This window comes from Papio anubis, chromosome 2, assembly GCF_008728515.1.
Source record: "Papio anubis isolate 15944 chromosome 2, Panubis1.0, whole genome shotgun sequence".
In the NCBI taxonomy this organism is placed as follows: Eukaryota; Metazoa; Chordata; class Mammalia; order Primates; family Cercopithecidae; genus Papio; species Papio anubis.
The window spans coordinates 155,642,460-155,658,186 of record NC_044977.1 but is presented as its reverse complement, the minus strand read 5'-3'; the positions used below and the strand labels follow the sequence as shown (position 1 = coordinate 155,658,186).

Here is a 15,727-nt window from a genome sequence, read left to right as displayed (position 1 = left end):
CCATTCTCTTTCTTTGTTTAAAAAAAAAAAAAAAAAAAAAGCTTGTTCTCTTTTCGTTAATAAAAGTGCCATTCTCTTGCCTTCAGATTAATGCCATTTACTGTTTAAGTTCTTATTGATCTCCTGGCTCCTTTGATCTTAAATCTTTGATTTTTAAGCAGATGCAGGCTAGCATAGTTTTTTTTAATAGTCAGAGTGTAATGTCCACAGCCCTGACCATTCTGCCTTTCCCATTTTTTCCCTTTGTCATTTTTCCAAGGGCATAATACCCTCCTGCTGTTTAACACTTGGCTACTCATTGTACCCCGGTATAAGAACAATAGGCTGACCTTTTCCAGTCTACTTCAGAACATCTTTGTTCTATACCCTGTCTCTGAGGATTTTGCGTTTGGGTCATAATAAGTTTATTAACCTTCAGAGACTTACTCCTCCTTTTGAGCTGATGTATATCCATTTTAACAGGAGTCTTCTGGAGCAAAGACCGTAAGAGAATGAAATTTGCTTAGTTAGTGGAAGTTACCCCACAGAAGATAGTAAGCACACAGCCCCTGGAAGTGTTTCTGATCAGGAAGTTAGAAGATTCCTGATCCCTCCAATTCTGAAAAATTCATGAGTGACTCTAATGGTGGGAGTTTGAAGCACTTTGGTAAGCCGGTTCCAGCGTCTCCACACACCTTCTGTTTGTGGCTCGTTCACCCTGCCTCCATGATACAGACGATTCTTTCCCAGTGGTTGCCACTAGCCTATCACTAAGACTGTCTAAGAGCATTTTCTTGGCAAACCACCATTCTGCATGAAAGGAGAGTCTGGGATTGGGGAAAATGGATTCAACAGCTTATACAGCCAAAGTATATTAATTGTGAGCTTTGTACCTTGGCAATCATTATTTATACAATAAACAAAATCACATGGTTGCTAAGCAACACCTTTCCCTCATTCTTGACCCCAGTGGAGGTATGAGGTATTCAACCTCTGGACTTAAAAAATCTTAAATTCTACTCTGTTTGCAGACATGCTTTAGTGGCCCCGGCAGCAGCAACCTCTTATTTCTGCCCTGTCCTTACCTCCCTTGTCTTGAATCTTGCCTTCCACATCTCCATGAACCCAGCAGCCTGGGTGTTCTTTCAGGGTAACTAATGTCAGACTAGGTACTCCTCAGGCTCCTATGGGGGTCCCCTGTGCACTGAGGCCTCACACCAGGAGTGGCTTCACCTAAGCCTAATGTGGATGCACATCTAGTCTTCCTCCAGAGGAGAGGCTTTTCCTCTGTATAATGATGAGGGTGCAACAGATCCTGGGTCTAATGTGAATAATGAGATATATATGTCATAACAAAATGTGACTTGTTGAAGAGTTCCACATTTGGGAATATGTTTTCTGTGTATGTAGAAATTGAGATGATTTGGAGACTATCTTTGCTAGTAGTAAGGATTGTATTGTTGCTTATAGGAGTGGTCCCCAACCTTTTTGGCACCAGGGACTAGCTTTGTGGAAGACTGTTTCTCCATGGATGTTGGTAGAGTGGGGGATAGCATCAGGATGAAATTGTTCTGCCTCAGATCATCAGGCATGTCTTAGAGTGCACAACCTAGATCCCTTGCATGCACAGTTCACAATAGGGTTCACTCTCCTATAAGAATCTGATGCTGCCACTGGTCTGACAGGAGGTGGAGCTCAGGTGGTACTGCTCATTCACCCGCCCTTCACCTCCTGCTGTCTGGCCCAGTTCCTAACAGGTCACGGACTGGTACCTGTCCATGTGTCCATGGCCTGGGGGTTGGGGACCTCTTCCTTTCAATTAAAAAGAAATTGTCATTTTACTCTCATAAGAAAGAGAGTTCTTACTAAATTTACCTCCCTTTTTCCTAGAGAATTTTTTCTCCTTCAGTTTTTTTAATTGAAAAGAAGAGCTTTTTTATGGAGAAAAATCAATACCTTTTAGGGTACTAAAATTGTTTTATTTCATTCCCATTCTTTCCTAAGGCTTTGTAATCATTTGTGGTAGCCTCTAATAGATAAATAAATGATAGCATTTTACCTTTCATCTTTTATCTGAATTAGAACCATTTAAATAGATATGATAGCTGTTTTCTTGAGCAGTCTAGGATTTTCTGGTTCTTCTTGAACCTAGGACTTAATAACATAATAGGCAAAGGAGAGAGAAGGAGATAGGTAGTGGAATATTAACACCAAGTGACCAAGTAATAAAGGTGGCTGTGTTTGGAATGAACGAAGGACATATATACAACTATGACATTCAGTCATTTCTTTTTCTTTCTAGAAGGTAGTAAATTTCTAAGAGTGGTAAGCCAAGTGTGGTGGCTCACGCCTGTAATCCCAGCACTTTGGGAGGCTGAGGCAGGTGGATCATTTGAGATCAGAAGTTCAAGACCAGCCTGGCCAACATGGTGAAATTCCATCTCTACTAAAAATACAAAAATTTGCCAGGTGTGGTGGGCACTTGTAATCCCAGCTACTCAGGAGGCTGAGGCAGGAGAATTGCTTAAACCTAGGAGGCGGAGGTTGCAGTGAGCTGAGATTGTGTTACTGCATTCCAGCCTGGGCAACAGAGGCATGACTCCGTCTCAAAACAGAAAAAAAAAAAATGGTGGGAAGGGATGCTGGTTGCTTTAGCTGTCAGGTCGGAGGAGGGAATCACCTTAAATGAAGTTGGAGAAAACGTAAATGGATTTCCATTTTCTTCATTAAACATGTTCTCTCCTCTTATTTTGTTTCCCCTCGGCCTCTCTCTGAATCTACCCTAGTTGATGTATTTGCCTATGCTCCCGTTTTGTTCTCCTGAGGGCTCTTCCAGCCACTGTGGCATGAAGGGTAAAAGCCACAAAGACCTTTTCTTTGGCCATGTCATCTCTTCATTCCCTCTTGGCTTACCCTGTATGTGTTTTATATTTGCAGGTCTGTGGCTGTCCTCTCTATTGGAAAGCCCCCATGTTCAGGGCTGCAGGGGGAGAGAAGACAGGATTTGTGACATCACAGTCATTCATTGCCATGTGGAGAAAGTAAGTATGTGAGCAGTCACTCTACGGCTAGGCAAAGAATTCTGTGACCGTCATGACATGCTTTCTAAAGGTCACCTACTTTACTTATTTATTCATTTTCCCTTTACCCTTTATATCAACAAAGAAAATTCAATGATTTATAACCATTGTTACCCACACACAAGTTATTTGCCACAAGCCTTTATCTAACCTCTTTAAAAAACAGTAAAGCAGATCTGCAGAAATCTTTCTTTAAAAACTATTTGATAAGTTTTACTTGGGTTTTCTTGTTTGTTTTTTATTTTTGTTTTTTTGAGACAGAGTGTCACTCTTTTGCCCAGGCTAGTGTGCAGAGACCCAGTCATAGCTCACTGCAGCCTCAAACTCCTGGGCTCAAGTGATCGTCCTACCTCAGCCTCCTAAGTAGCTAGGACTACAGGCATGTACCGCCACACCTGGCTAATTTTTTATAGCAACTGGATCTCACTCTGTTGCCCAGACTGGTCAGAAACTCCTGGCCTTGAGCAATCCTCCGAGCTCAGCTGCCCAAAGTGCTGTGATTACAGGTGTGAACCCCACACCCAGCCAATTTTACTTGTTAAATTTGGGTCTCGGGATTTGAATCCGGCAGCAGTGAAATAGAAGCAAATAAGAACTCCCCTTTAAGGGGGGCAAATCAGATGTGTCACATGAGAAATACATTTTCATTCCCATATGATCCAATTTGGAATTATATCTAGTTGATTTATTAGAAATACTGAATTCTAATAGATTTTAATCATTACTTTTTGAAAGCCCCAGTTAAGTAAACAAAGGACTAGTATATTTATCAAGCTTTTCCTGGATTCTAACATTCTGACAAATTTTCTTGAATTCAAACCCAATATCTTTCTTCTTTATCTCTTTTTTCTCCCTTCTTTAGGAGTTATTTCTTGGTATATTTATACATCTTAGCTAAGTATCACAGCTTGCCCCTTCTGCCTCTTTTAACTGATTAGCACCCTTGTTATGCGTGTTCTTCTTGCCTTTTCTGAGCTAAATATCCTTCCTGGTAAACTATTGGGAAATGCTACTCACCTATTGTTATTATTATTTAACGTCAACCTACAATAACAGCAGATTGAACAGACAGATTCTTTCTGATTTCTTCATTTCAGCTAAAAGCCCTTAATAGGGTAATGCTTGAGAATATAGTAGGTGATAAATAAATGTATTCTTACTTTTAAAAATCTAGCAGCAGGTCAAGTTCACCAAGTTCCTCATACATTACATTAGAACTAAAGAGTATGTTGATGGAACATGTTCTCATAAATGAGAACTGAACAATGAGAACACACGGACACAGGGAGGGGAACAGCACACACTGGGGCCTGTCAGGAGGTGGGGTGAGGGAAGGGAGAGCATTAGGAAAAATAGTGAGTGCATACTGGGCTTAATACCTAGCTGATGGATTGATAGGTGCAGCACACCACCATGACACATGTTTATGTAACAGATGTGCACATCCTGCACATGTACCTTGGAACTTAAAAACTTTTAAAAAATTTTTAAAAGAGTATATGTTGGTGAATAGATCAGCAGCCGCCACCACAACAGCTGTATTCTTTTATTCAGATGAATTGTTTAAATTTTATCTGTAAGGAAGACATTTCTGCAAAACGCAAAAAGCAGGGGAAAGACATGAAGTACAAGTCTCCATTTTGGTTAACTGCAGGAAAATTGCTTATGAAGTTATATAGCGCGAGCAACTATCCCTATCTTTTTTTTCATCAGAAAAATTCTATGAATAGTTAAGTGTGTCTCTAAATTAAACTGTTATTTTACAGTCAGATATTAAAATGATTTGAGTGCCCTCTAGTGGAAACTCCTCTTTGAGTTCTTAAAACGTCTTTTAAAAGCCAGGGTGCTTTAAGGGAGCCCCGAGTGTGGCTATTTTGGGAGACGAAGCAGCTAAGCGTGGTGGTGTGGGTTACCACACTGACCTTGGAGAAGACGTGTTTAGTTTTGAAATTTTTTTTTCCTACAAATTGCACCCTTTGTATAAAGCAATGTGGGCTCAAGTATAGTATATTAAAACTTTTAAATACAAAAAAATTGCTAACAGGTAATGATACAGAATTAAAACATTTTGGAGAATACATATATATGCTGACTTGCTCCAGTAGCTCTCCATAATCTTTAAAAAAAAAGTCAAATATAGAAATCATAAGAATATAGGGAAATAATTTCCCTCATGTCAGACTGCTTATGGGGTGGAGGCCTCAGTATCTCTCCTCCAAAGGGTTCTATCCCACTTCCTTTCCCTGTGCCACTGCCCATTTCACGTCTATACTCTGACATACATTTTTCGTCAGGACATTTTTAGGAGAAAGACACTGCTCCATAGCGTTTCTTTTTGAGGTCCTAGAGTATCAGCTTTTGGGCAGAACTCATCTCAAATGGAATCAATAATGTTGCTTCAGTTTTATTATGCTTTTCTTTCTTTTATCTTTTCATCTAAATGTGTCATTTGTCCATTAACAAAATAATATTTTGTGCTAAAAGTTCTGAAAGATACTAGTTTAGAATAGCTATGCTTACCTTCATTCTTTAGCTTTCATGACTTTTATCTTTTCTCCTGCCATAGAGTTGACCAGCCAGTAACATTGATAGAAAATTATAATTCACCTTTTCTATTTCATAGCACAAGACCATTTCTGATTTTACTTTGTCCTCTCAGAGTAGCTCTCATCTGTCATGTCTCTGCTATTTCTGTATCTTACTATTCTGTTTTATATATAAAAGTAGTTCTTTTGAAAGACCTCACTGTTTTTCTACTGTGATCATCCCACCCATTTTCTCATCCTGAGAGGTGGTTCCTATTAGCATCTCTTGCGGGAATCTTTTTCTGAAACACGTATTTTTTTAACTTCAGGAGCCTTAAGCATGTTGAGGAATGGTAAGGAGAATAAGTATAAAAATCATACTGTAGCTCTAATAAGCACAAATGAAGTATACATCTGTTCGATCAAAAACATTTTCTTATTTTTCTTCCTTAATCACTTGTTGAATGCTAACTATATGCCAGGTATTGTGTTCTGGCCTTGAGGGTGGTTGGGATACAAAGAAAGTAAGACACAGTTTTATACCCTGTAGAGAGCTTACAGTCTAGTGAAAGAGTTACACCAAGCCATGTTTGCTGGCTTGCACCTGTAATCCTAGCTACTTAGGAGGCTAAGGTGGGAGGGTTGCTTGAGCCCAGGACTTTGAGGCTGCAATGAGCTATGATCATGAGACTGTACCGCAGCCTTGACAAGAGAATGATACCCTGTCTCCAAAAAAAGAAAAAAAAAGACAAAGATGTGAAGATGGCCAAGAAGACACAGCCAGGAAGAGCTTCCCTTTCCTACCAAGAGAAACCAAAATATCGAGTAAACCAGCATACTTTGAACAGATTTTTTAATAGAAAGCACTGACAGTCAGTGGAGAGATGATGCAGTCACTGGGGCTGAAGAGGGAGGAAACTGAGAACACTGCATGGGCTCTGAATGACTCCTAAGGAAGGCGTAAAAGAAGTAACTGCAGAGCAGGCCACCCTCACTGTGGACCTCTGGGATCCTAGCTGCAAGAGATCCCACGGCCACCATTGACATTTGAGTTGGCAGGGAAAACAGATTGGAGAGCTGGCAGAGACAGAGCTCAAGGCTGTACAGAGCCCACAGGGTTTTGCATGGGAATAGCTGCAACAAAACACAACCGTAGGCATCTATTCCCCCAAAGCTCTCCATATTCCTCTAAGGCTCTAACCTTTGTTGACTGCCAGACCTGGAGAGCAGGGCTGTCTTTCCCACAGGACCAGGGCACATCTGATCCGTTCACTCCCATGTCCACCAGCCCCTCCCAGGGCCCCTGTCTGACTGCACCCATAGGAGTGGGCACACAGCACAGCCTCCACTGCCCTGCGAGAGCGCTTTTGCTGGTGGCCTGGGAGCACTTTGGCTCACCCAGCACAGCTGGCGCTCCACCTCAAGGAGCCAGAGAACAAAGCTACCGGCCTGGTCCCAGGCCCCCAGGGTTAGAGCACAGTCCAGAAGTGCCAAGCTGAAACTTGTGGTTGGAACTCAAGTGAAGGAAGAACCCTCACTCTCAGAGCACTGGGAAGAGTGAGGCATGGGTTGATGGGCTGGCACAGGTATTGGGCCGCAGCCTCTCTCCAAGGGAACCTGACAGTCTGGAACACCTAATAGCCCAGTGATCTGGGTGCAGAAGTCTTGTGACAAACTAGCTGGCTGGGCCAAATTCTAGGCAGTAACCAGGAGACCCTGTCAAGGAAACGCAAGCTGGGCAGTTCTCACTGCTGTCTGCTGGCCAAAAAAACCTAGGCTGTGGGCACCACACCAGCTGCACAGCCAAGGCAGCATCGTCTTACCCAGGGATCCCTCGCCCTTGACCTACTGCATGAACAGACCACCCACAGACATACCCCTAACCTGCAGTCTACCTGGCAGCCCTTACTATTAAACGCTATCTCCTGGGTTACAGCTTGAATTACACCACCAAAAAATTCTAGCATGAATTGCCTGAGAAAACCCAGTACAGAATTCTGACCACAAATAAAGATCCCATACAGGCCAAGCACAGTGACTCATACCTGTAATCCCAGCACTTTGGGAGGCCAAGGCAGTAAGATTGCATGAGCCTAGGAGTTCAAGACCAGCCTAGGCAACATAGTGAGACTCTGTCTCTACAAAAAAAATAGCCAGGCATGATGGTATGCACCTCTGGTCCCAGCTGCTTGGGAGGCTGAGGCAGGAAGATCGCTTGAACCCAGAAGGTTGAGGCTGCAGTGAGCTGTGTTCACGCCATCGTACTCCAGCCTTGGTGACAGAGCCAGATTCTGTCTCAAGAAAGAGAAAATTGTAATCCCAGCACATTGGGAGGCCAAGGCGGGTGGATCACCTGAGGTCAAAGTTCAAGACCAGCCTGGCCAACATGGTGAACCCCATCTCTACTAAAAATACTAAAAATTAGCCGGGAATAGTGACAGGCACCTATAATCCCAGCTACTCCAGAGGCTGAGGTGGGAAAATCGTTTGAGCCTGGGAGGCGGAAGTTGCAGTGAGCCGAGGTCACACCATTGCACTCCAGCCTAGGCAACAAGAGCGAAACTCCGTCTAAAAAAAAAAAAACAAAACAGAAAAGATCCCATACAGAGCCTTGGCCCTCTGAAAGCATCCAGAAATAAAGCCAATTAGCTGTACTCAGCTTACACCACAGTCAAACCCTCAAAGGAAATAAAGTAAAAAAAAAAAAAACTCCATCCAAAGGATAGCAACGTCAACAGATAAAGGAACGCCTGCCCTCACAGATGAGAAAGAACCAGCACAAGAACTCTGGCAATTCTAAAAACCAGAGTGTGTTATTACCTCCAAATGATCTCACTAACTCCCCAGCAATGGTTGTTAACCAAATTAAAGCAGCTGAAGTGACAGAATTCAGAATCTGAATGGTAAGAAAGCTCAGTGAAATACAGGAGAAAGTTGAAACTCAACCCAGGGAAAACAGTAAAATGATCCGAGAGTTGAAAGATGACACAGCCATTTTAAGAAAGAACCAAATTGAACTTCTAGAATGGAAAAATTTACTACGGGAATTCCATAATACAACTAGAAGCATTAATAAAGGAGCAGATCAATCTGAGGTAAGAGTCTCAGAACTCAAAGACCACTCCTTTGAATCAATGCAGGCAGACAAAAATAATAAAGAATTTTAAAAAATGAAAACTCTCAGAAATATGGGATTATGTAAAGAGACTAAACCTATAACTCATTGGCATTCCTGAGAGAGAAGGAGCAAGAGTACGCAACTTGGAAAACATACGAGGATATAGTCCACAGAAATTTCCCCAGTCTCGCTAAAGAGGTGGACATGGCTGAACTCCATGGAGCAGTGTGGAGATTTCTCAAAGAACTGAGAGTTTACCTTTCAATCCGATAGTTCCATTACTGGGTATATACCCAAAGAAAAATAAGTCATTCTACCAAAAAGACTTATGCACCCATATGTTCATGGAAGCACTGTTCACAATTGCAAAGACATGAAATCAACATACATGCCATGCCCATCAGTGGTAGACTGGATAAAGAAATTGTGATACAGGTACACCATGGACTACTAAGCAGCCACAAAAAAGAATGAAATCATGTTCTTTGTAAGTAACACGGATGCAGCTGGAGACCATTATCCTAAGCAAATTCACAGAAACAGAAAACCAAATACCGCATGTTCTCACTTATAAGTGGGAGCTAAACATCAAGTACACTGGACATAAAGATGAGAACAGGCCAGGCGCGTGGCTCACGCCTGTAGTCCCAGCACTTTGGGAAACTGAGGCAGGCAGATCACGAAGTCAGGAGATCGAGACCATCCTAGCTAACACAGTGAAACCCCATCTCTACTAAAAATACCAAAAAAAAAAAAAAAATTAGCTGAGCGTGGTGGCGGGCGCCTGTAGTCCCAGCTACTGGGGAGGCTGAGGCAGGAGAGTGGCATGAACCCAGAGGGCAGAGCTTGCAGTGAGCCAAGATCGTGCCACTGCACTCCAACCTAGGCAACAGAGCGAGACTCTGTCTCAAATTTAAAAAAAAAAAAAAATGAGAACAGTAGACACTGGGGAATACAAGAAAGGGTAGTGATGGAGGGAGCAAGGGCTGAAAAACTACCTATTGGTATGTGCTCACTACCTCAGAGATGGATTCATTCATACTCCAAACCTCTACATCACTCAGTATACCTTCATAACAAACCCTTACATGTACCCCTGAACCTATAATAAAAGTTGGGGAAAAAAAAGAGTTATTCCAATAAGGTTATGCTACTGTGGAACAGCCATGACAGAAATAATAAGGACATGAAAGGACACAGGAGGCCAGTGATATTTCCTGGAAAGTGAAGTAAGGGAAAAGGGTATTGTGGTAGGACGGTAGCATTTACAAATACCTGGTGTGAGAAGGCATGGAACATTTGTGCAACCACAAGTGCAGGAATGGTTAAGAGAAGGGGACATGAGCAGGTAGGATCAGATTCTGGAGGCCCTTCTATGTCAGGTCAAGAAGCTGGGACTTTAGGCCAGGTGCTGTGGCTCACACCTATAATCCCAGCACTTTGGGAGGCCGAGGTGGGCAGATCACGAGGTCAGGAGATCAAGAACATCCTGGCCAACATGGTGAAACCCCCATCTCTACTAAAAATACAAAAACTAGCCAGGCGTGATGGCATGCACCTATAGTCCCAGCTACTCTGGAGGCTGAGGCAGGAGAATTGGTTGAACCCAGGAGGCGGAGGCTGCAGTGAGCTGAGATTGTGCCACTGCACTCCAGCCTGGGTGACGGGCAAAAACTCCGTCTCAAAAAAAAAAAAAAAAAAAAAAAAAAAAAGCTGGGACTTAGCCTACTTGACAGAAGAATTTTAACTTGGACAGTGACGTGATCAAATGTGTTATTCAGAAATATCAAGCAACAAACAAGAGCCTAAGAATGGATATTGGCAGTGGGAGACAGAAAGGGGCAAATTTGGTATAAATGAAACAGCATGGTAGTTGATAGGTGTGGAGGTAAAAGGAAGGGAGAAGTTCATGACGACTCCCAAGTTTCTAGCTTGAACCATTGGATGCTTGGAATACTAGATGAGGTAACTGGAGTCCTGAGGAATGTTTCCTGAAAATGTTTTAGACAGCTGTTCCTTCCTTTCTGTTTCCATTGTACCATCAAGGTCAAGGCCTTATTACTTCATGCTAGACCACTGGAAGGGAAGAGGGTCTGATAGGCTTCAGTACTCATCCAGCCTTATGTCATAGACAGCTCATCATTCTAAAACATCCTTTGATTATATAAATTCCTTACTTGATTATTGATCTAAGTGGCCTTCAGATGAAACTGAAATTAACTATTGATGTTATCATCGTTTGTTCAGAGGAGCTAATCTTCCTAAGCAGTTGTTTCTTTTATAGGTTGCTGAATAACCATCATGATGATGCCTCTAAATTCATCTGTCTTCTAGCAAAGCCCAACTGCAGCTCTCTAGAACAGGAGGATTTCATCCCTCTACTTCAGGTAATTTTCATTTCCTTTTGAAAATGGGTTCTAATTTTGGAGTTTCAGCAATTTTGTTTAAAATTTGCAACTATAACATGTCAATTGAGCTACACAAATCTAGAGATCAGATTTCTAAAAGAGTGGTTTTCAAACTTGTTTTAGCAGTAAGATCCTCTCGTTAAATAACATCTAAAACAGAACCCATAGTAGTAGAAGAGCTACTCCTTCAGGGCTACTCCCACTGAAGCAGAGGAGAGGGGCTACTCAGCCACCCCTTTGCCCACCCACAGCAATCACTGAGGCGCCTTCTGAAATGATAGAATGCAAGAAGATAACTTCTCTGTTAGTGTAGAACATAGCTAAGAACCTGATAGAAAGAAAGAAAAGGTCATGATGTAACTGGAATAACTCTCACGAACGCTGGGGTCTTCACTCACTGCCTCTGACTCTTTATTTAAGTACAGTTTTTAAATGCTTGGTTTCCTCATTCTTCAACCCAAGATGTATTTGAAACAGAAAATTAGAATAGGAGAAGGGAGAGAGGATAACTAGAATCAAGTGCACAGAGAGCTGCGAAGACATTTGCCACCAGACTACAAAGGTAGTGAGGAGAGTAAGAAACACTAAGAGAGAAAAAAAAAAAAAAAAGACACAAAAGCTCTAAATGTACTCTAGTCTGGGAGTAATTTAGGATAATGGCAGTAGTCCCAATCCCATTACCAGATTTCAGCTGGTATTAGTAATTTATTTTAGTAGCATAGACTCTATATGTATTTATCTAGAAAACTCACTTACAGGGAGCAGCTTTCACTGATGGAACCAGATAAAACAATGGCACTGTACTTCTCATTTTTCCTTTTCTGTGTATGAAATTTTAAACTCTGTGTGTTGTATACCCATATATTATACATGTAAAATAAGGATAAGTCTCAGGCCTGAATAAACCTCAGATCTATCAGAAGTATAAGTTTCTGGATTTGAATTTCTCACATTAGCCCTCATTTACCAGGTTGGCGGATATTTTTAACCGCAGACCTTCCTGAGGTTTCTCAGCCTGGAGCTGTGCCACAGTTCTGAGGTATTACACGGTACCAAAGCGTTAGGGTTGGGAGTTACTGCTGAGACATCAGCCATCTTTGGCTAGAAGATTCCCTTCAGATCCAGAGATCTTTGCTGCTTCTGTGCCGTGTGTCAAGCCCCAGAACCCTTTGGTGAAGATACCTATGGCCCGTCTGACTAGATGCACACACAGCTGTTTTCTTTTGAGGTTTTAGCTGCCTTCCTAGGGTGTTGCCAGACAGCAGGGTCCCTTTGCTCCTGTCACCCACAGACTTCTTTCTTTTTACTGACACTAAGAGGTCTTCTACTCGGCAGAAATCTCCTGCTGCCATGTTCCTTTATGCTCCCCTATCTCTGCCTTCAATTCTCTTTCCTTGTATTGTCTTCTTCCCTTTCAGGTAAGAGTGGGCTCCCTACTCAATACTTCAGGGCAGAGAAGAGAAGTGACCTCAAAATCTTCATGGCTTTTATGGCACTGTGTGTATTGTAGGCTTAAATGCAGGGTCCACAGTCATTTGGCCTAGTTGACCTTTGTTAAGGTTTTAGAGAGAAAGAGATGTGCAACAGAAAGAGCCCGCTTGGGGAGTGTTTCTATCTAGGCCTTCCCATGGGAATCAGTTACATATCAGTATTGCACCTGTTTCTACTATGGCATTCTTCATAGCCTGAGATATTGCTTGTTAATATTCTTGTTTTCGTATCTACATATTTGGTTTTTCCAAGCAGATCACAAATTCTTTGAAGCTAAGATAAGCTTTTCCTGCCTGTTGAATATGCATCATTGTTACAGTAAATCCTTGTTAGTTCTTAGTATGTATACTAAAGAAGGGCATAAAATACGTGGAAATAGTTGAGGTTTTTTTAAAGTTGTATTCATGGCTGCCATGTTTTTTTGGTTTTGTTTTGTTTTTTGTTTTTTGGGAGACAGAGTCTCGGTCTTGTCGCCCAGGCTAGAGTGCAATGGTGCGATCTCGGCTCACTGCAACCTCCACCTCCCGGGTTCAAGGAATTCTCCTGCCTCAGTCTCCCAAGTAGCTGGGATTACGGCACCTGCTACCACACCTGGCTAATTTTTGTGTTTTTAGTATAGACGGGATTTCACCATGTTGACCAGTCTGGCCTTGAACTCCTGACCTCCAGTGATCCGCCCGCCTTGGCCTCCCAAACTGCTGGGATTACAGGCGTGAGTCATGGCGCCTCACTACACCATGATTTTTTTAAAAGATTTTTGCTGAAATATACTCACACAAAACACCCAAATTACGAGTGTACTTAGTCAATGAATTTTCACAACGTGGGCATATCCATATAACTAGCACACAGATCCAAAAATAGTATTACCAGCACGTGCAAAGCCCATCATGCTCCATCTCAGTCACTGCCACCCAACAATAACCGCTACCCTGCCTAATAACACCATAGTACATAGATTTTAAATTATAGTAACAATTTTCCATGTTTAAAATACGAAGTTTGGTTCTGATTTTATTTTATGTTCAGGGCCCTTGGGCTTGTCTAATTTGCATCATGGCTTTGATTATCCTTAGACTCATCTGCTACATGGTTTTGTTCCCCTCAAAAAAATACTCATGAGAATGAAGATTCTTAATAGTTTTTGGCATTTAGTTAAGACCATTTTACCTGATAATATCCAACATTAAATATTCCTATGTTTTGTGAAATCTCAAATCTTCAATATTTGAACTACATTGTAATAAAACATTAGGTTTTATTACCAGTTCTCTATCTGCTCTCCATCCTCACTCTCTCAATCCATTCTTGGTCTTGCTGACTCTACAGACTGCGTCTGTGGGGCTCTCTTGCTGACTAGCTTCTGGTTGGATCTGGGCAATGGGAAGCATTGCCAGTAATTGGGAGGACAGAGGAAAGAAAAGCTGGCATTTCTTCCCTGCTGTCTGCCTCAGCACAGTAACTATATCTCTCTGTAATACAGCTTCTGCTGGACAGCCCCTTGTCCATGGTCCTAGTGCCTACTAGACATTCCTCCTTCCCTTGTTACTTTGGCCCTCAGGACTATAACAGTATCCTCCTGTCAGTGGTCTCTGGGTGCCTCATTATTCCCTTGTTTGCTCCCTTCATCCTGCCCACAACTCTACATGGAGTCTTTTCATGAAAGCTTCATACAGTGAATTCTTCTTCCTGTGCGGACCCTACCCTGATGATGCAATTCCGAATTTTATGAGAGCTTTAATAAAAGCTTTGACAGGAATGTAAATTAAGTTTAGACTAAGAAAATTAGAAACGGACAACAACAAAATCATAATTATGAGTTAATAGACATTTATACTTCCCTTAAATCTAAGAATAAATCTTATTTTTATTTAAGAAATGGACTTGTAGAGTCTTCTGGTAAAAGAGACAAACTAAATAGAGACATTACCCTCCCATTTCCCAAGCCCTTCTGAAGTTAAAGTATAGAAATTAAAAAAGAATAAACCCATGGAAGCCAATGGAATGGTAGAGAAAATCAGTGTACAAGAAATCTTAACACATTTAAGGTAGAAAGTGACTGCATGTCTTTTGCAGGACTGTGGATGGAGCTGGAGGCCATTATCCTTAGCAAACTAATGCAGGAACAGAAAACCAAATACCACATATTTTCACTTATAAGTGGGAGCTAAATGGTGAGAACCTACGAACACAAACAAGGAGACAACAGACACTGTGGTCTATTTGAGGGTGGAGGGTGGGAAGAGAGAGAGGAGCAGAAAAGATAACTATTGGGTACTGGGCTTAATACCTGTACCTGTGGTGAAATAATCTGTACCACAAAGCCCTGTGACATGAGTTTACCTATGTAACAGACCTTCACATTTACTCCCAAACCTAAAATAAAAGTTTAAAAAAGATTCTGTGATCTTAAAATTGTAAATAAGTAGTTCAATGATAAATGGATTTATATGGACTAAAAAAAAAGAAAAAAAAGAAAAAGTGACCAGAAGTAGGCTAAGAAAACCACAACTCAGAATCAGGAGCCATCTGTGGGCTCCAGTAGAGAAGTGAGCTCCTGTTCTCATCAAGGCCCAGAGCAGCTGTAAATTCAGGGCTGACTGACCCAATGAGAGATACTGGAAATGGGGATTCATTGAAGGTCAATCACTAGTTGACTCCTTTCCTGGTTCACAAATGTAAAGTGCAGCCTGACATTTATTCACAAGCATAAACATACTAACAAGACAATAAAGCATGGTAAGGCTTCTAATGTGACAGCCACAGTTTAAAGTTCTCCTTATTTCTCTTTGTTCTGGCAGTTGGGGATCCAGGGAGGTCTCACCAGTTTACTCTAAAATAATGCCTGTCAGTCAACACACCCACCCTAAATGCACAGAACCCCGAGGCACATTTGGTACTCAAGAAAGATACCTGTTGAAAAATAGACCTACTTATATTTCCACAAAGGAAAATTATATCAACTACGTTGTCCTTCTTAAACATGAATGGACAACCAGGTATATGAGGAAAATGATCATCATTAAAGAAAAATAAAGGTTAAAAAAATATATACACAGAAAAAGCAGCCCAGAAAAGAAACAAAACTAATTCAGGAAACAGAAGAAATGAGAATTTTTTGGGGGG

The 15,727-nt window shown here is 41.6% G+C and overlaps 1 protein-coding gene across 6 annotated transcripts in view; it reads left to right on the top strand.

The window, feature by feature from the left end:
- Positions 1-15,727, top strand: part of PPP2R3A (protein phosphatase 2 regulatory subunit B''alpha) — a 190,483-nt gene that overhangs the window by 72,078 nt on the left and 102,678 nt on the right. For all 6 annotated transcript variants that reach the window (XM_003895077.3, XM_017955869.3, XM_017955870.3 and 3 more), the window contains 2 exons: positions 2,917-3,020; positions 10,987-11,089. In XM_003895077.3, the coding sequence (XP_003895126.2) occupies positions 2,917-3,020; positions 10,987-11,089 (207 nt within the window). The remainder of the gene's footprint in view (positions 1-2,916; positions 3,021-10,986; positions 11,090-15,727) is intronic.